Source organism: Platalea leucorodia (genome assembly GCF_965183815.1).
Source record: "Platalea leucorodia genome assembly, chromosome: 18".
NCBI lineage: Eukaryota > Metazoa > Chordata > Aves > Pelecaniformes > Threskiornithidae > Platalea > Platalea leucorodia.
Genome location: NC_138840.1, coordinates 7,587,949 through 7,608,037, shown reverse-complemented (window position 1 = coordinate 7,608,037; position 20,089 = coordinate 7,587,949). Strand labels below are relative to the sequence as shown.

The 20,089-nt window shown below is 61.8% G+C and overlaps 1 protein-coding gene across 1 annotated transcript; it reads left to right on the top strand.

Annotated features, from left to right (window-relative positions):
• Positions 1-923: 923 nt before the first annotated feature.
• COL9A2 (collagen type IX alpha 2 chain) lies at positions 924-15,003 on the top strand (the record flags this gene model as incomplete). The annotated part of the gene is made up of 32 exons (XM_082329860.1): positions 924-1,100; positions 3,033-3,107; positions 3,951-3,986; positions 4,081-4,143; positions 5,532-5,585; positions 5,857-5,892; positions 6,125-6,148; positions 6,290-6,343; positions 6,676-6,729; positions 6,940-6,987; positions 7,285-7,341; positions 7,858-7,911; positions 8,228-8,281; positions 8,995-9,048; positions 9,287-9,340; positions 9,429-9,482; positions 9,683-9,736; positions 9,966-10,019; positions 10,302-10,355; positions 10,551-10,595; positions 10,778-10,831; positions 11,187-11,240; positions 11,319-11,372; positions 12,018-12,089; positions 12,174-12,209; positions 12,440-12,484; positions 12,717-12,749; positions 13,104-13,250; positions 13,834-13,888; positions 13,969-14,157; positions 14,350-14,427; positions 14,798-15,003. The coding sequence occupies 32 exons, from the start codon at positions 924-926 to the stop codon at positions 15,001-15,003; spliced, it is 2,178 nt and encodes a 725-aa protein (XP_082185986.1).
• Positions 15,004-20,089: the final 5,086 nt, after the last annotated feature.

Sequence of the window (20,089 nt, the reverse complement as noted above, 5' to 3'; positions counted from 1 at the left end):
TGCCTGCTAGCGAGGGTGCGGACTGCTGCTCCACCACCCCGACCTGCGCCGGGGCGCAGGCAGCAGCCACCGAGCCCCCCCAATACCGATGAATCAGTCTGCAGCGGCTCGTTGTGGAGCCTTCGAGCCCTCCGTGAGGAGGAGGAAGAAATCGCCAAGATGAATCATCCCCGCGTTCCCTGGGAGCGCTGCACCGCGCCGGGGCTGGGGGGCGGCGAGTTTGGGGGGCGGCTGCCAGCGAAGGCAGGAGCCGGGTGGGGGGAGCCGGGCACAGGGGGTGATGAGTGGGGCATCCGTGCCCCCACGGACATGGGCCTTGTGCCCTGCCAGGGCTGCGGGGAGCCGCCGGTGACCCCCCACCACAGCCCCCCTTCCCCTCCCAGTGCCATGGGGGCATTTCGCAGGGGTGCCGCAGGACCCGCAGCGGGGCGGCTGCCCTGCCTGGGCTGCACGGGGGCTCACGGGGCAGAAATAGGGTCAGACACGTCAGAAATCCCTCAGGACCCTCCCCAGGGTGGCAGGAACCGGCTCCCGGTGCCGATCCCATCGCAGGGTGTGGGGGCAACTGCAGCATGGCATCACGATGGGGACGTCACAGGGGACACCCTGGCCCTCCTGGGGGTGCCCACGCAGACATCCTGGCCGGGGTCTCACCATGCAGCTCCAGCAGCAGCCCCCCAGCTCGTCCCCCTCCTCTCCCAGCCCCTTGTCTGCATTAAAGCCCCTTTGTGCCACTCGTGCTGAATCCCCTGCCACCGTCGTGCCAAATCCTCCACCACCGTCGTGCCAAATCCTCCACCACCGTCGTGCCAAATCCTCCGTCACCGTCCGTCTGTACAGCCCCAAATAACCACGGGCTCACCTGAATGGGGAGGCGGGGGGCCAGGGCTGCCCGCCTGCCCTCATCCCGCTGCTCCATATTAATGAGCCCCCTCCTCCTCCGGTGTCCAGCTGTGCAGTCGGGGCTGCTGCCATACCTGAGCGCAGCGAGACGAGGCCACCGCCGCTTGGTGCCGGCCGCCCTCGCCATGGCCGCCTGCTCCCCTGTTCTCCAGCTGTGGCTCTTGCTCCAAGCCGCCTGCCTCTGCCTGGCCCAGATTGTAAGTCCTCTCCTTGGTCTCCCTTCGTGCTGGGCTGGGATGGGGGACAAAGAGGGGACGGTCCCCATTTTCCCCCCTTGCAGATGCTCACTCGCGGTGCTGAGCACCTCTGGGGCTTGCTGCTTATTTTCCCAGCACCTTTAGCTCTCTTTTCCCAGGAATGCCTCATGGAGGGGGGTGGGAACAGCCCCCAGCCGGGACCCCCCAGCCCCAACCCACCGGGGACCTCTCCATGCCAAAAGCTGCCTCCAGCCCCATGAGACAGGGACAGGGCTGGGCTGCACAGCTTGAAGTTTGGGACTTGTTAGCTAAACAAATTTAGTTTTATTTTCCCCTTGGGGCAGCAATAGGGGACTCTCCGCCGTTTCCTTCCCCAGCAGCCGCCAGATCTTCCACCTCCCATCACCTGGGAAAATGCTTATTTGCTTCTGCGTTGCTGGGACATGCTGCGGAGCAGGGCTGAGGGGGGCTCTGACCCTCCCTGGGCTGCCCCGGGGCTCCGCGGGGGCTTGGCGAGGGGCAGCGGGGAGGGACACCGGCAGCGGAGGTGCTGGGGGCCGGGGGTCCCGGCGGGCTCTCCGGACTCACCCAGCGGCAGGAGAAAATGCATCGGAAAGAAGTGAAGGAAAGGTGTCCCTCTGCTCCTCGGGACCAGTGGTGCGAGCGGGGCAGGCGGTGTTCCTCCTGGGATCCCACCCGAAAAGAGAAAAACTCTCCCTGCCTTGCAACCGTAAAAATCAAATTTTTGGAAAAGATTTTGGAGAAAATCTTCCCATGCGGCTGCTGAGCTGCGTGCCGGCACAGCCAGCCTCGCTGCGGAGAGCTGGGGGGACAGCTGCCGTCCTAAAACAGCCCCCCGGGATGCCCACGGGCTTGTGGTGGCAGGGGCTGGCCAGGGGAGCGGGCTCCGGCCGGAGCAAGGGGGACGTGGGAGCTCTTGGAACAAGGAACCGTTTGGAAATCACCATTTGGCAGGACAAAGGTGCCATTCACGGGTGCTCCCAGGGACGGGTACTCGCTCCCACCCCGACTGCGGGGTTTGCTTCCAAGGTGAAGCTGGGGCTCTCCCAGTTCTGTGAACAAACTAGCAACACCCCTCATCCTTATATATTTCACTTTAAAATAAATAAGCCTGGAAGGACGGAGGAGTCGCAGGCGTGCAGCCCCAGCCAGCCTGTCTGGTTTTCATTTCCAGGAACGTCAGGGGTTTGGTCTCCGGGACTGGAGTCTCTTTCCCCCAAACGCCCCGTTAGGATAACAGAGATTTCTTTGCAAAGTTGCTCCTGCGGAGTCCTGTGCAAACCTCAAAGCTGGGGCCAGGCTGCTCGGGGAGCTCCCCTGCCGCCGGCTGAATGGCGCTTTTGTGCGATGCTGCGGAGCGGTGCGGCGGGCAGCGGGCAGCCGGCCGGGCAGCGAGCCAGCCCGGCCCAGGGAGGCGTGCGCCCACGGAGGGGCTCGGGGTCCCCGTTTTACACCAGGGCTTCAGGCACCCAAATCCTGCTGGTGCTCTTAGAAGTCCCAGTGTGGGGCTTGTACCCCGAGCCGAGAGGGGCCTTTGCAAGCGCTGCCATTGCCCCGTCGAAACCTGGCTCTGCCGGGGCAGGAGCCCCATGGGCACGAGGGCAGGAGCGGGCAGAGATGGGGTAGAAACCGGGCAGGGGATGGGAGCTGGTTGTGACAGTGTGGGGGGAGATTTCCTGGATTTCTCCATCCATGCCCTTGCTGGGGGGGCACAGGCCAGGCAGCAGAGAACCCATGGGGAGCGACAGAGCTCTGACACCTTGGGGTGCTCACTCCATCCCAGGCTCCGGAGCCAGGTCCCCAGCACATGCTGTTGGCGAGCGCTGCGTCCTGGGCTCCCTCTGACCCCCAGCATCTCTCGGGGTCCGGCTGCTCCTTCCTGACATGGGTCCTGTCCCTTTTTCCCCTTAGCGAGGGCCGCCGGGAGAGCCCGGCCCACGAGGGCCCCCCGGTCCCCCAGGAGTGCCGGGAGCGGATGGCATTGACGTGAGTATGGCGCGGCCGGGAACCTGTGCAGGCTGGAGGGAGGGAGGGAGGGGACCTGCAGCACAAAGAGGGACATTGTGTCGGAGCAGAGGCTCGGTGGAGGGCAGGGGATGCCGATGCCGTGCGGTTCCCGCACTGCGCTGCTCCTGGGCTGGGGCAGACAGAGCATCCCTGGCTGTGCCGGTGGCCCTGGGCAGCAATGATGGCCTGGGGGAGCACAGCTCCTGCGCCGTGGCTCCATCCACCTCCCCGGGACAGCAGCCCGTGGCCTCCTGACCACCTTGGGAAACGGGGCCTCAAATGCTTTTTGGGGAGCGCAGTGGCAGGGAGATTTGGGTGCAGGGTGCTCAGGGCACCGCTGTCGGGGCAGCAGAAGATGCTCGGAGGGGTCGGGTGCAGGGATCAGCCCAGAGATGCTCAGTGAGGAGGGGGAGCCGGGGGGGTGGTGGGGAGCAGGACACCCGGGTCGGGTGCCCGCAGGGCAGAGATGTGGCCGAGGGCTGTGGCAGGCAGCTGTGGCTCCCGACCCTCCCCGTCCAGGGAGCCTGAACAGAGGGGAGATCTGTGAGCCAGCAGAAAGCACCCATTCTCTGAGGCTTGCCCCAGGGTGTTATTTTAGTGCTATTTATACCCAGAACAGCCGCAGCCCTCCCGCAACCCCAGCACAGCCCTCTCTTCTCAACGCCGGCCCCATCCTGACCTGGCTGCCGCGCTGGGGGACCCAGCATCAGGCTCCGGCTTGGGGAGGTGGATGGGAGACACAGATCCTGAGCGCCCTGCGCTGCCAGGCCTGGCTCCGCAGGGTGACGGACCCCTTTTTACAACCTTCTTCCCTTTCCCCAGGGTGACAAAGGCTCAGCCGGAGCCCCCGGGTCCCCGGTGAGTACCCATGCCTCCCTGCAGCTCACCAGTGATCTCGCCCCTTCTGGAGGAGCTCCTTTCAATCTGCCCCCATGTTTCTTCTCTTTTAAAGGGTGCCAAGGGGGAGCCTGGAGCCCCTGGTCCAGATGGGCCCCCAGGAAAGCCGGGCATCGACGTGAGTACCAGCCCCCTGCCCCCCCGCGGCGTCCCTGGCCGCAGCCCCCGGGTCCCAGCAGGTTCTCAGCAAACTCCTCTTACCCCAGTGCAGGGATCCTTTTCTGTTGCACATAAGAAAGTGCCAAAATCCCTTCGTGTGGGACCTGAAAGCACCTTTTGAATCACAGCAGAAAATGCAGGCAGAGGTTGGCCAGGGCTGCTGCCACCCCCTCCCACTGCCCTGGCTCAGAAAGTGCATCCCCACTCTACACAGGGCCAGAGCTGTGCTGGGAAAGCCAGGGCACAGCACCGACATCCCTGAACACGAAAAGGCTTTTCCTTGTCCTTTACTGCAGCTGCTGTCCTCAGCCCTGATTCAGGTCTCGTTTCCTCCAACGTAAATCCGGAGCGACCCCGTGGCCCCCCTGGAGCCACCCCCTTAGCACCCACGTAGGTGGCATCGGTGACTTCCCCCACCTGGGAGAAGCACAGCTCGGGGCAGAGGGGGCAGGCAGAAAGAGCCTCCTCCTTGCCCTGCCTGGATGCTGTGATGCTTGTCGGCCCATGTTCCCCCGGCCGGGGTAGGCAGGGGGGCGTGCTGGGTGCCCGGGGAGGTTTGGGTTGGGTGCCTGTCCCCCGTCCCCAGTGCAGCACTGCACGGGTAAGCGCCTGCAAGAGTCGGACATTTACTCGCCTATCAGAAGGAAGCCCAAACTACAGGGTCCTCTTTTGTGCCTCTGGATGGCACTTCATAAATCTTTTGCATTTTAGTTAGTCTTCAATAATAAATGAATAGAATAATAACTGTCATTATAAGCATGTATTATTCATCCAGGCTAATCTGCCTGCAAAAGGGTTCAGCTCCTTTGAACACGGACGGCTGAGCAGAGCCAGGCTGAGCGAGGGGCTCTGCACCCGCGCCGTCCGCGGCAGCGTGCAGGAATCAGCCCGTGGGTGAAGCTCCAGCCGTCAGCTGCAGGGAGCCAAACCCCGGCACAGGCGCAGCCCTCCGAGGCACCGGAGTGGGAGCCAGGGGAGCCGGGGAGTGACTCGGAGTTGATGTAACCGGGATCACGGATGGGCTGAGCTCCCCGTGTGCCTCTGCTGGGGCCGGGGCAGCCGTACTGGATGTGCCCTGCAGCGCAAGGGTCCCTGCCGAGCCCCGGCGTGGGGTCTCGGAGCAGGGCAGCTCGCGGGGGCTGCGGAGCATCGCTGCGAGGGTCTGTGCCATCGGGGCTTGGGTCCAGGTGCAGCTTCATCTCCAAGTCTGCTGCGTGATGTGCACACCAGTGACAAGCACAAATTCCCCGCTAATAACCCTTGACCCCTCATGATGGAAAAAGCAAAAACATCTGGCTGGAGAGCAGAAGCGCTGGCGATAACCTCCCGCCATCTCTCCCCTTGCAGGGCCTGACGGGAGCGAAAGGGGAGCCAGGGCCCATCGGCGGGCCAGGACTTAAAGTAAGTGAGGAGCTGCTCCAGGGCAGCCGCTCCAGGCTCCCATCTTCCCCCCTGGAGCCAGCGGGGCCTGGCCAGGCTGGGACCAGTCCCATTGCCGTGGAGGGGATGCACGGATGCAGGAATTGGGTGATGGAGTATTTGGCAATGAGGGGACACTGAGACTGGGTCCAGGGAGGGGAGAATTTTAGCAGTTCGCATGGCAGTGGAGCAGGGCTTGGTGGGGTCAGATCCTCCTGTTTTGGCTCCTGACTCTCCCTTTTTGTCCCGGCAGGGCCAGCCTGGACTCCCAGGGCCACCGGGGCTCCCCGTGAGTATCTGCCTCTCCCGCGGGTGCTGGTGATGTACCCACTCCTGGCTCCGGCACCCGCTCCCTGAGCACCCACGAGCGGGGTGGGAGCAGAGCGGGGACCCAGCCCCGTCCCCCCAGCCACATCCTTGGTGGTGGCGTGGGCATTGCCCTGCTCGGGGCAGGGATGCGGGTGGTTTTGGGGGGGGAGGTTGGAGAATTTGGACCAATTGTGTCTTTCTTCTTGTTGCAGGGCCCTGCACTGCCAGGACCACCCGTAAGTGCCGGGCTTGTGGGGCTGTGGGTGGCCGGGGACCCCACTCGGGGTTGCGCTGGAAGAGCTGAAATCAGCACTCCCAAAGGGGGGATCTCAGGGCTTGACCTCTCTCACTCAGTGAACGTCTCTTTTCTCCTTAAGGGGCTTCCAGGCCAGGTTGGGCTTCCCGGAGAGATTGGAGCGCTGGGACCCAAGGTGAGGGGTCAGGAGGGGGCGTGGGAAAACCTCCCCTCCTCACCCCAGCATCCGCTTCTCCGCACTTCGGCGCTCTTGGGGTAAACAGGGACGACCCTGTAATATGGGCGGGCAGGGTCCTACAGCAGGGATGGAGGGTGACGGACCCTGTGCCTGCAGCCGTGTCCCCCAGCACTGTCCATCCCCTCCCAGCTCACCACTGGGGGATGCCCGAATTCCCGCTGTGAGAGCCTGGGTCTCTGGTGCTTCAGCACCCCTCTCCACCCTGGCTCCAGCAGTACCTGCTGCCTCCCCACCCCTAAATCTCCTTTCCTGGGGTTGTTCTTTCCTAGGGTGACCCTGGACCCGACGGCCCGCGGGGTCCCCCAGGCCCTCCAGGGAAACCCGTGAGTATCTCCCCAGTCATCAGCATTTTCTGCAGGAGGGAAAAAGTCCCCCCCAGCCCTTCAGCCCAGGGTTTGGGGCCGGGACTCGGGCTCTGGCACACACCTCCCGCCCCGTGCCTTGCTCCCCACCCTCCCAGGTGTGACATTCATCCCTCCTGTAAAAGAGTCCTGATACTAAACCGCAGATGCTGATGGTCTCCTTCCCTCCAGGGCCCGCCAGGACACATCCAAGGACTGGAAGGCAGCGCTGATTTCTTGGTGAGAGCTGCCATTACCTTGTCCCTTCAGCAGGCCTTTGCAGGGTAACGGCAGCTGGAAGAGTGTGCACTGCCCTGGCCTGAAATACAGCCACCAGTGTAATTTGGTAACTGGGGGCCGATAGAGTGGGGAGGAGCAGAGTCCCCAGCCGAAACGATGCTGTGAGCGGTGGGTCCCCTGCGTCACTGCACAGCCTGGCTTCGCTGCACGGCATGGGAGCCCATCCTTCCCGGCACAGCTTCTCTGCAGCCTCTGGGTCCTTTCCCAACTCAACCTGCATTTCTTCTTCCCCACCAGTGCCCGACCAGCTGCCCGCCAGGTCCCAAGGGCCCCCAGGGACTGCAGGGACTGAAGGTAAGGGAGGCCTGGAGCTGCCAGGGAGCGAACAGGGACCTCCACTTCCAGCATGCTGGGCCTGAGCGGAGGAGCCTTCCCTCGTCTGGAGGCACAGGGAGCTCGGGAGCTGCTCTGCTCCCCTGGGAGCACAGGGGCGTGCACACTCAGAGAGCCCTGGGGGCAAAGGCACTGTGGGAGAGGTCCCCTGCAGATCCCCAGCTCTTGCCAGCCCCTTCCTGGGGGGTGAGACCCCGTGTCGAAGCCCCAGCCCCAGCCGTGCTGCTACCTGGCTCCTCCACTGCAAAGCCCAGCGGGTTAAACCCGGCGGGCATCCCCACCGCACGCCCTCGCGGCTGCGGGATGCCGAGCCCCACCACATCGCCAGTAGGATGCTGAGCCCCACCATGTCACCCGCGGGCACCCCGGGGTGGGATGCTGCAGGTGGGGTGGCTCTGGGTGACGTGGCCTTCAGGACGCTGCCTCTAGCCCGCTGCTCTGCCCAGGGATGCTCACGGTCTTCCTCTTTGCCCTTAGGGACACAGAGGCCGCCCCGGCGCCCTCGGGGAGCCCGGCAGGCAGGGCAGGCAGGTGAGTGACCTCTCCGGCAGCTTCCCAGAAGGAGCCAGGCGTGCCCGCCTCTGGGGGAGCCAGGGCTGGACCGGAGGGCAGGGGGATCTGGGCAGAGAAAGGGGGAAGGAAGGAAAGCGGTGGGAGAGGGAGGAGGGAGATCGAGGGCTGGGAGATGGAGGGTGGACAGGGTGGCCTTCCCACAGTGGCTCCTTGGAGGGAGGGACCTGTCCCCATCCCCTGCCGGGTCCCAGGTGAGGGGGTCTCGGGTCCCCAGGGCGGTTTGTACCCTCACTCCACCCCAACACTCACGTCTCTCCTCTCCATCCCTTCCCAGGGCCCCAAGGGTGACGTTGGCGTCTCTGGAGAACAAGGCGTCCCAGGCCCTCCGGTAACATATTTATTTCTCTTTGCTTTGCCTCCCGGGTGCGCCGGGGGCTGGGGGCGGCCAGTTTGTGCTTGGCCCCGGACACTGGTGATGTGACACCAGTGTGTCCCTGCTCCCGGGGACCCACTGCTGGGACCAGAGCAAAGCCTTCGTTCCATCCGTCTCCATCCTCCCAGCCATGGAGCTGCCGCCAGGAAGGTGGCAGAGCTGCATCCCGACGGAGACCTCCGCGGTCAGCGCTGGCTCGGGCACCTCGGCCGTTGGTGCACGTTAACGTGGATAACTCACCAGCCGGGGACAAATTGCTCACGAACACTGAGCCCCCCCTTACCCCACCTGATCGGGGGGTGCAGTGTCCAGCTCACCACGGGGATGCGGGGATTAAAGCTGTTTGAGCTTGCCGAGGACTTTGAAGATGAAAAGTAATTAATGGGCTGAGCCTTTTGGTCCAGGAAAGGGCAAAACAGCTTTGAAGCCAAGAGCTTTGGCGGGCGAAGCAGCACCAGTTTGGGCCCATTGCTGTTATTGAACCGACAACTGGAAAGGCGCCTGGTGGGGGGGCTGCAGAATTAGGAGCGAGCAGCGGGACTGAAATACCTTGCATTTGGCAAAACCGTCTGATTTCCAGTGCCGGCTTTTGCTCTAATTGCGGCTTCCACCTGGGCTGCTCCTGGGGCTGTTTCCAGCTAAGCCGGCTGTTGTTTCCTTCCCCGCAGGGACCGCAGGGCCTGAGGGGTTACCCCGGGATGGCGGGACCCAAGGGCGAGACGGTAAGTGCCGGTGGGATGCAGGGGCGGCTGTGCCTGGCTCTGCGGTCAGGGGGAGCAGCTCCCTGGGGCTGAGCAGTGGCGATGCTTCCCAGGCTGGAGGCTGCTTCTCAGGAGCATCGCTAACGTGGCTGTTGGGCCATGGTGGGGAGCTGGACGCTGCCTCTTGCTGCTGGGGTTGGACCTGGCTGGGGGCTGAGGTTGGCATGGGAGGAGTTGACCCCCCAAGCTCTCTTTGCAGGGTCCTGCTGGTTACAAGGGCATGGTCGGGACCATCGGAGCGGCTGGGCGGCCGGTGAGTGCCCTCCCTCGTCCCCGGGGGCTGCAGGGCAGGCGGGGAACCCCGCACTTCACTGCTCAGCCCCCATCTTTCTCCCCTGCAGGGCAGGGAAGGCCCCAAGGGACCACCTGGGGACCCTGGTGAGAAGGGAGATCTGGTAGGTAACCTGCCCCTTCGGGGAGGGCAGCGCCGTGCCCTGTGCCATGCCAATGCCCCCTTTTCCCCAGCTTGGCCCCGCTCCCCGGCACAGACATGGGCTCTGCCCGGGGTGCCTCGATGGGCATCTCCTCCCTCTCCCAGCTCTGTCCCCTGCACCAAGAGGGAAGCTGAAATAACGCTTGCTCTCTCCTGCTCTAGGGTGGCCGTGGCATCAGGGGCCCCCAAGGAGACATCGGCCCCAAGGGGGAGAACGTAAGTACAGCCAGCGGCAGGCGTGCCCACATCTAGGGCTGAGCCCCTTGCAAGGAGAAGATCTCTCTGTCCCTCTCTGTCCTGTTTGGGGCCATCCTGTATCCTTGCACCCTGACTCAGTGCAGGGCTGGACCTTTCCTTTCCCTTCCCAGCCTTTTTTTGCCCCCACCATGAGGCTTTCAGTCCCTCTTGGAGGTGTCAGACCGAGCGACTCTTCCCCCTTTCTCAGGGTCTCCCAGGCATCGATGGCAAAGACGGGACCCCGGGTATCCCAGGCGTGAAGGTGAGCTGCTGCGGGCAGGGGCTGCCGGGTGCTGCCTGCGCCAGCCATGGGGAACGGACACACGCTGTTCCTCGTACCAGTGCTTGCTGGAAATAACGGGGGCGGCAAGTGGCATAAGGTCCCGGCCCTGGACATGGCATCTCCTGATCAGTGGAGTGTGGCTGTCCCCATGGGGTCAAGGGCAGTGTCCCCCTTTGGCCAGGGGTCCCTTGTCCCACCCGTGGACACCTCATTTCTGCACCTTTCCCTGCCACAGGCTAACATCCTCTCTGTCCCTCGCAGGGCGGCGTGGGACAGGCCGGCCGCCCAGGGACACCGGGACACCGAGGACAAGCTGTGAGTACAGGGGCATGGGAGCCCCCGGCCCGGGCAGGTACCCCGTTACCCATGGGGTGGCACCCCCATCCCTGGGTGGTGCCAGGGTGCAGGGCCAGCACCCAGCAGGGACGCTGCCTCCGGGCATGGGGCACCGGGCAGGGTTGCTGCCTCTGGTGCTGTGCACAGGATTTGATCCTGGCTTTGTTTCCACAGGGCTTGCCGGGCCAGCCGGGAAGCAAAGGTGGCCCAGGAGACAAGGTGGGTCTGGGGCAGCCGGGGCCGGAGTAACCCGCTCTGAGCATCCACCCTGCGGCCCCGCTCGCCCTACACAGTGCTGTGGCAGCCTCCACGCTCCGTCCCTGAGCCTGCAGCCTTGTCCCCATGCCATCCCCTCCCCTGTCCTCGCTGTCCCTGAACCGCCTCTTGTCTCCTGTTCACAGGGTGAAGTGGGTGCTCGGGGCCAGCCCGGTGTCACTGGTGCCCCGGGGCAGATCGTAAGTATGGAGACATCACCATCTTCCTCCCGGGCACAGCCTGGGGGTTTCTCTCTCTCTCTCTCTCTTTTCCCTATTTGCTGTCAAACAGAAAGCGGAGTTGGGCACTTCATCCCCCCAACCCTCCTCTTCCCTCTGCCCCCGCAGCAGCTTCCTCATGGGGAAGCCCTTGGGGCCACTTCTCCAGCCCCTCCTTGGCCACCCGGTGCAGTGGTAGCCCTTCGCGTGGCGGCAGGGGACAAGGACAGGGCCACACAATCCTCGGGGAAGGCTGAAGGGCAGATGATGGCATGCGAATGAAAAAGAGGCAGCTGATCTGGGTTGTTTTTTCTCCCCCCCCCCCCCCCCCCCTTAGGGTGAGCCTGGACCTCGGGGTGAGCAGGGACCGCAGGGTGTCCCCGGGATGAAGGTGAGTCCGGGGCACCGCGGGGTTTGTGGCGGTGCCGGGAGCTGCCCCTGACTCTGCTCTCTTCCCGGATCTCTGCAGGGCGACCGGGGCGAGCGTGGCCTCGTGGGCCCCCCCGGCGAGCAGGGGAAAGCGGTGAGTCGCGCCCGCAGCCGGGCTGGGAAGCGGGCTTCGCCTCGGCACGGCTTGGGGATGCTCAGCCCAGGGCGTTCGGGAGGGACGGGGGCAGCGGGGCACGGCTGGCACCGCCTGCACGGATCTCTCGCTTTGATCACGGCCGGGGTTGATCACGCGCCCCGTCCCGCTGTGCCTGGCTGCCGGGGTGAGGGATTAGCCGATGGGGCAAATAGCGCGGGGATTAGCGGGCCCGGGGCCACGCTGGGTTTGCAGCCCCAGCCAGGAGAGGAATTTCCTCCCAGCCTGGAGAGAGCGGGGAGGCTGCCCAGCCCCTCTTGGAGGCTTTCCTGGGGTGGAAAATAGCCAAAAAGTGACCTTTGTCCCTCTGGCTTCCTGAGGGCTGGGGCCCCGTCCCTGGTGGAGCCCCCCGCTCTCGGCATGGCTGAGGGGGAGGCTCCTCCATGGTTTTCTGCCCTGTCCCCCCACAAAGGCTGGATTCAGGGCAGGTTGGGATGCTGTGGGGCACCCTGAGCTGCTGGAGGGGACAGGAGCTGCCCGTGCAACTTGTTGCCTTGGAGAGGATGCTCTGACGGGAGAGAAGCGTCTTCCCACAGCCTCTTCTCACTCACTTCTCTCTTTTCCCCATGCTACCTTCATCTCCAGGGGCCCAAGGGTGAGCAGGGTCCGCCGGGGATCCCAGGACCCCAAGGCTTGCCAGGTGTCAAAGGAGACAAGGTGACTGCTCCTGGCTGCAGGGGATGGGGTCCAGCTCAGGGAAGCTGCACTGAGCCGGGCTGACCCCCCCTCTCCTTTCTCCAGGGCTCCCCAGGGAAAACCGGCCCCAAAGGCGGTACTGTGAGTACATCACCATCCTGCCCAGGCTGGGGGATCCGGTGGGGAATCGCTGACACCCGTGTTTAACAGGGCTGGCACCCACCTCTGCGGGGGGCTGACACCCACTGACACCAGGCGCTTTCTCCGTTAATACCCCGGGCACCCCGGTCGAGCGCAGCAGGTGGAAAGTGGCTGCGGAGGAGGTGGGTGCTGGTGGTGAAGGTTCACATTTCTGCTTGCCTTTCCTCTAGGGAGACCCAGGCGTTCACGGCCTCGCAGGGCTGAAGGGAGAGAAGGTGCGTGCCCACAGATGGGTCCTGGGGTGGGGGGCACAGGGGCTGGACGCGGGTGCCTGCCCACGCGCTGTGGCCGCACTGGGGTCTCCTGCCCAGTATGGCCCCGGGCACCCCAGCATTGCACCCCAGCGCAGCCACGGTGCGCTCCAGGGGGGATACGTGTGCCTCCCCCCAGCTGCATCTCTAAATTTGTGCTGTCTCCCCATTGCATTCTTGTGTCCTCTGTCCCCAGGGTGAATCGGGCGAGCCAGGGCCAAAGGGACAGGTGAGTGACTGGGGGTTTGGGCGCGAGGGGCTCCCCGCACCTTTGAGCTGGGTGGCTCTGCAGGACCCTCAGTCGGAGGCGATCCTGCTGACAAAGGCAGCGGCACTCCACGGAGCTGCTGCGTGCTGCACGCTGGTCACCTGAGAAAGTATTTTCACTGGAGATGGGCTTCAGTGACCAGGTTCAGCCCTGGATTCAGGTTCAGCCCCGGATTCAGGTTCAGCCCCGGTTTGGGGTTCAGAATCCAGCTGCAGCAGCTGGTACGGGAAACCCTCACGTCTTGGGGCACAGCCCCTGTGCTCAGGATGGGGCTGAGCTCCCCGATCCTGACGCTGCTCTCCATCCCCACCGCAGCAAGGCATCCAGGGTGAGCTCGGCTTCCCGGGCCCCTCGGGGGACGCAGGCGCGCCCGGCGTGCGAGGCTACCCGGGACCCCCCGGCCCGCGAGGACTCGTCGGGGAGCGCGGTGTGCCAGGGATGCCTGGCCCACGGGGCGTAGCGGTGAGTACCCCCAGCGCCCCGCATCCCCTCCTCACCTCCTGCACCACGTAGGTGCTGACCTGGGGGCTGCCGCCATCAGCTTGTTCAGCTCTGCAGGTGAATTGCCTCCGACCTTTTCTCACCAACCAGTTCCTCTGGGAAACGGCTGCCGTTCGGCTCGGGAGCTGCCAGTGCTCCCCATGAGCTCTCCAGGAGGGCTGAGCTGGGGTCCCACCTTTCTAGAAAAGAAGATTTCTTTATTTCTCACTGTACATAGCACCAGCAGCAGGTTTAGCTCCAATATGTATCTTTGCAGCCTGCCTGGAGGACAGAACTTTTCCTTATAAGCCTCATTTTAGACTTGCAAAATGGGGCTGCGGAAAGTTAACACCATGAGGAGGTTGCAGCGTGGCTGGGCATGGCATGAGCTGAGGCTGGAGCACTGGTACTGGGACCAAATGGAGAACAAAGAAGGGTTGGGAAGGCAACATCGGGTGCAGGGAGGTGCTCCGGACCAGGGGGTCGGGATGGGACCAGCAGATGCAGATGGGGACAGAAGGAGCAACTCTCCCTTTACGCCACGTCCCTTTTCTCGCTGCTGCAGGGCCGGGACGCTGGGGACCAGCACATCGTCGACGTGGTCCTGAAGATGCTGCAAGGTGAGGGGGCGAGCGGGGCCCCGCCGGCCGGGTGGCTGCCACCGCACCCTGTCCCACACCGGCCCCTCTCTGCCCTACAGAGCAGCTGGCGGAGGTGGCGGTCAGCGCCAAGAGAGCAGCCCTGGGTGGAGTCGGTGCCATGGGACCCCCAGGACCCCCCGGTCCCCCAGGGCCACCCGGTGAGCAGGGCCCTCATGGACCCATGGGACCTCGAGGTGTCCCCGGCATCCTGGGTGCTGCCGGGCAGATCGGCAACATAGGACCTAAAGGTAGGCGGGGGGTGGCCATACCCGCACCGTGCCAGGCAAAAACCCTCCTCGGGGCTGACCCTGCCCCCTCCTGCCACACTCGTCCCCCAGCTCAGCCCCTGAGCAGGGGCAGCCCCCTCCCCTCCCCTGCAGGGTCCCTGTTTCCCACTGCAGCTCCAGCGAGTCCTTCCCTCCCCATTTCTTTCCCCGCAGGGAAGCGAGGCGAGAAGGGTGAGCGGGGAGAAGCCGGCCGTGGCCACCCGGGCATGCCGGGTCCCCCGGGGATCCCAGGTAAGCCCCTCTGCCCCCGGCACAGACAGGGCAGGCAGCGGCGGGTCCCTGCAGACCCTGTGCCAGTGCGATGATGCGCCCAGCAGTGGCTCGGGACCTTCTGGCCCATCCCTGCAAACCTGCACGGGTTCATCCCACAAATATCCAACTTGTAGCACCCTTTGCTGCATCCTCACCGCCTGCAGCTCTGCCAGCCGCTTTCCTGGCCCCTCGGTCTTGCTCACTTGCCACACCGCTCTGCTAACGCATCCCTGTCCTCACCAGCAGCATTTCCCATACCCCAGCCCCTGCTCTGCTCCGGCAAAGGCTGGGCTCAGCACCCACGAACACAGCACGCATGCACCCGCTGATGGCCATGCTCCCGTTGCAGGTCTCCCCGGCATCCCCGGCCACGCGCTCGATGGCAAGGCCGGCGAGCGGGGCCTGCCGGGCTCGCCGGGAGAGGCTGGCCGGCCGGGCTTGCCTGGTCCCGCTGGCCTGCCAGGGTTTTGCGAGCCGGCCGCCTGCCTCGGAGCCTCGGCGTACGCCGCCGCACGCCTGACGGAGCCGGGGGCCGTCAAGGGACCCGTCTACTGAGGAGGCACCAGCACCGCGGCAGACCCGGCTGGCAAACCCGCGCCGGGGCTGGCAGCAAAGAGACCAGAAAACTGCAAATCCGTAGGGAGCGACCTCTGCCCGTCCCGGCTGCAGGAGGGCGCTGGGCTCGGGGCAGCCGCCGGAGGGGAAACGCAGCCCCGGGAATTTAATTTGGTGTAGGTATCGGCCCCTCCCACAGCCCGGGGGACGGTGGAGAATAAAGAGGTCACCCCAAGTCCCGTCCTTGTTACTGGGGTTCCTTACCTGCCCCCTCTGCCCGTCCTCTGCGCCCCATGCCCCTTCCCAAAGAAATAAATTGTCTTTTATACAAACCCTCTTATTCTGTTATGTCCTGCTTGGTGCTGAATCGGCTCCTTGCCGATTCCCTTTTTTTTTTTAAAAAAAAAAACCAACAAAAATTGTGGTTTGATTATTTAAGAGACTTGTCAGATCCAGCCTTGTTCACTGCTGGGCACTCAGCTGTAAATCTTTGTAAAATAGGATTATTTTATAACTATGAGTAGAAAAACACCAACTTTTTAAAAAATGGACAATAAAAAAGAGATGGATTCTTAATGAACTGAAATGACGCGTTGATTTCTTTGAATCAAACCAAGACTATACTGGTGGGGGGGTGTTATTTGAGGGCTGAAGTTAGTTTTTCTGTTGTTTCAAGCCCCTTGTTGGGTGTCTCAATTGCTCACTCCCATCCTTGGGGACAATTTCAGCCTCTCAATAAGTTTCTTAAGCACAAGCTCCTTTATTTCCCCTCTTGCACCACTGCAAACATGCAGAGGAATTTGCCACCCCCGAGCTCCCCTCATCGGAGACTGAGCAAATTTGCCCGAGATGCATCAGGCACCTTCAAATAAGACCGAGTCCACCCAAGTCCCCTCGCAATCAAGTGGGCCAGAAAACTATTAGCAGCATCGCAAAGGGTATTGATCCCTTAATAGTTAAAAAGGAGGCCTGCAGCTCTAACAGGATCCGCAGGTGTCTCTCTCATTATTGTCATCGACAGCAGAAAGGATTAAAGCTGTGCGGCGGGAGCAATGGGGCTTCGCTTTGTAAGATAAATAAAAATCAATTTTTGTTTATTAGCAAAGCGTGTTCGGCTTGGCAGGGTAACAAATCCCAGGGAGAGGCGGTGGGAAAGGCTGGCGGGGTCCCTCCTGCGGCACAGAGCATCCCTCCACCGGCCAAGGGACCACCAGCAAATCGCAGCCAAAGCGGGGCTGGGGCTGAGCCCCCTGGGTGTGCTTCAGCTGGAGGGGGCTAAACCTGGCAAGGACCAGATCCAAGCCCAGGCAGGCCCAGCACCCTGTGCTCTTCCCTCCCCATAGGCGCCTCGCTGTATAGCACAGCACTTTCCCATATGGATCCTTATCTATCCCAGACTCTTCAGAAGTGTCCTATGCTCATCGTCCATTTAAATTGCCTTCTCCATGCCCTTTGCAAACCCCTGCCTTGTCACTTAATGTGCAATCAGCTAACTTTAAGGGGACTGTCTTTTATTTAAAAAAAAAAAAAAATATAAAAAATTGGAAGTGAAATGCAAATGTTTTATTTGCAAGTTTGAATTTAATCAAGGAATTAAGAAGGCTGCATATTAATTAGGGGCCAGACTCTGGTTGTTTCCAATGAGTGGCAAACCCACTCCGAATCTGCCTCTTTTCATCAGAGCCCTCATAAACATTCATCCAATAAATAGCAGATTGGATGCCATTACAGAGACAAGAGGGATTGAAACCCAAGTATCTGTGGAAATGAAACAGCTGGAAAGCATCCAATCTCTGCCCCAAATAATAACAAATCATTACTAGAGGAGGTGAAGAAATAGCCTTGTTGAGCACTTGTCTCCATTTCTGGACAAATGGGGAGATTCATCCCAATTCTTTTCGGGGAGGAAGGCAGGTCACCAAACGCCTTCGGGGACAGCCCGAGGCCGGGCTTGCCCCGGGCTCCAGCTGTGCAGCACATCTGGGGCTGCACACCCCAAATCATCGCTTTTTTTGTTTCCCCCACGAGAGGGAGCTGCCTGCCCGCTGAATCCCCCTCTTCCCCGGGAGCCCACACCTGGGTTATGGCCACTAAAACCAGTTTCGATCCGGGGCAGGGGCTCGCTGCAGGGCTTCCCCCGGCACAGGGCTGCACCCTGCAAGGGCTGCGCTCTCCCCTTTGCTTTTGGGGGGGGTGGGAAAGGGGGACCCCCCCCTCGCTCAGCCCCTTCCCACCGCCGGGGTGAACGCGGCACAGCTGGAACACGCTGGGAGAAGGGAAGCAGGGGTGCCGAGGTTTACTGCAGGGTACAAGGAGGGGTGAGAGCAGAGCTGTGGTCCTGGAGCAGGGAGAGACCGCTTCCAAGAAGGACAAAGGGCTGCCAGAGGCAGGAAAGCTGCCGCTGCGTCTGCAGAGGGTCCTGGGCTGCCCGGGAGGAGGCAGGGACCCTTCCAAGAAACCCAGGGCTCCTCACACCCAAGTGGGGGCAAGGAAGGGGCAAGGAAGGGGCAAGGAAGGGGCAAGGAAGGGGCAAGGAAGGGGCAAGGAAGGGGCAAGGAAGGGGCAAGGAAGGGGCAAGGAAGGGGCAAGGAAGGGGCAAGGAAGGGGCAAGGAAGGGGCAAGGAAGGGGCAAGGAAGGGGCAAGGAAGGGGCAAGGAAGGGGCAAGGAAGGGGCAAGGAAGGGGCAAGGAAGGGGCAAGGAAGGGGCAAGTGCTCCACCAGTCAGGGACACTGGGCTTGCTGACCTTGCTGCTGTTGGGAGCCACACGCGGCCTCCCAGAAGGTGCTAATTGCCGCGGCGGCTGAGCTCTCCCTTAGCGAGAGGTGGCTTTGACCTTCAGCGGGCAACCGTGCTCCCCAGCCGCATCCCGGGAGATGCTGCAGGGCTTGCACAGCTAGAGCCGGGTTCTGTGCAGCCTCACGAGTCGGAGGCTGGCAAGGCCAGCGTCTGGGATGATTAAGAAGATTAGGCTTTAATTAAAAGTGCCAAGGAAGCAGCTGTCTGGAGCTCTTGCTCTTTTCTTTCCCACCTGCTCTTGCCTGAATTTGACATCATGGATTCTCCTGTGGACGGGGCCATGGGGAGCCAGCCCAGGTCCTTGTCACCTCGCCTGTCCCACTGGTCACAGGCAAAAGGCCATGGGGCTTTTGGGCTAAGCAGCTCCCGTGAGACACAGCGGCCGAGAGCAGCCCAATCTATTCACTGTCCCCAGTCGTTCAAACATCAGGGGCCAGGCCATGGCCAGTCATGACTTATTTTTAAAGCAAAAATGTGTGGAATCTTTTAAAATTATTTCAAAGGGCTCGAGAGCCTGCTCCCAAGCTTGTCTGTGCAGCTACAAAGGCTCCAGAAACGTGAAGGTGTGGAGTCAAGCATCACCACGTGGCTTTCATGTGATGAGAAAGACAAAAGGGAAGAAATGAAAGGAAATCAAGGCAGATCCCTTTGGGGTAACACCAGTTGCCCTGCCAGGCCTGCCGAGACCTTCTGCAAGAGTCACAGCTTTCACTCTCTTCTCTTCTCCTTTGAAAGCCTTGGGGGGAAAAAAATAAAATGGAAGTTCGATTTCCAGAGCCTGGAGTAATGAGGGAGCCTCTGAAATTGGCCCCATGAAAGGCAAAGGGGGAAACACATTGGAAACGGGTCTATTAGCCCAGCCTGAGCTCAGCAAAGGATCTATGAATAAAATATGAAAAGCACAAATTTATAATGAACGGCACGTTCAGGGCTGATGAGGCCGGAGGTGCTGGCTGCAGCTTGCACTTGGACAAGCACCATGTCATGCTCTGGGGCCACGTCCACCATGGTTGCAGCTGAAGGTGCCGTCAGCGCTCCCACCCAGCCCAGGAGGCAGCGGAGCGGCTCCCTTCCACGCCAGCGGAGCCCTGCACCGCAGAGGCTCTTCCCGTGCACACCGCCGGGAGAAGAGAAACCCACCCGCACAACGCAGGGCAGCTGGAGAGTCCCAACAGTGGCCGGGAGAGGGGACCTCCAGCAGAGAGGGTGGGGTCCCCCATCCCATGGACCACCCTTGTGCCAAGGGACACCACCCCTTTCCTCCCTGGGACATCCCTAGCGGAGCACTGCCTCCTGCGTGGTTGTCCACGGTCACCCATCAGCATCATCCTCACATCCCACCCCGGTGACGTTTCTGTGGCACGGGGGCCGCCGTACGTGCCCGTGGTGAGGGGCAGCGCTGCCGCATGAATAATTCAGGGCAATGAGAGAAAAGTTTCCTTGAGCAAGCTAATACATTGATTAGACCAAATTGCCTCCCTCACCCTCGAGGAGGTAAAAATGAGCTAATCACCGTTTGTTCTCTCTTGATAGATGATTAACCACAAATTAGAATATTAAACAGAGGACTTTGGGTACATAAATTAACAGCTGAGAACTAAGTTAATTATTGGAGGAGCCATAAAACTGCTTATTTTTATTCTTGGATTATTGTTTGATGTTTTTGCCTCCTAAAAAGAGGAAGTTATTTTTAAAATGGCTTGTTCTGGTGCTTGTGGCCAGAAGTGCCGTACGTAGCTGCACCAGCCGGGACACGCGGGGTAAATGAATCTCATGCTCCATCAGCAAGAGACAGGAGAAGCGAATCTCCCCTCTGCTGCAGAGAACGGTGCTGCCAGCCCCATCCATGCCCACGGGCAGGGCGCCCAAGGGGCACGCGGGCAGCTGGAGGAGCTGATCCTGCTTCTCCAAGGAAAAGGTCAAATTTGGATATTGGCTCTACCCAAAAAAGTGACAAGACTCTTGCAGACAGGGAATAGCAGGCAATACGGTGTCTCAGGGAATTAACTTTGTTAATAGCCCATTCATTTAAATGTAAATGGTGAGCCTGGCTGCTATAATGAGGCTGGGAAATCTTATTAGAGACCAAATTAAAGGTTTGTGGGTGAGCGAGTGCATGCGGAGTGGGCCTGAATGTGAGACAGGGGCTTCCAGGGGAGAAATGTGCTGCGGCCGCTGGTTCGGACCCAGGCAGAAAGCAAATACGCTTGGCTGTAAAGCACAGGAGGGAAGGGTGGATTTGGGGTTAGACCAGTGCTGAAGGCAGGACACGAGGGGTTAATTCCTGCC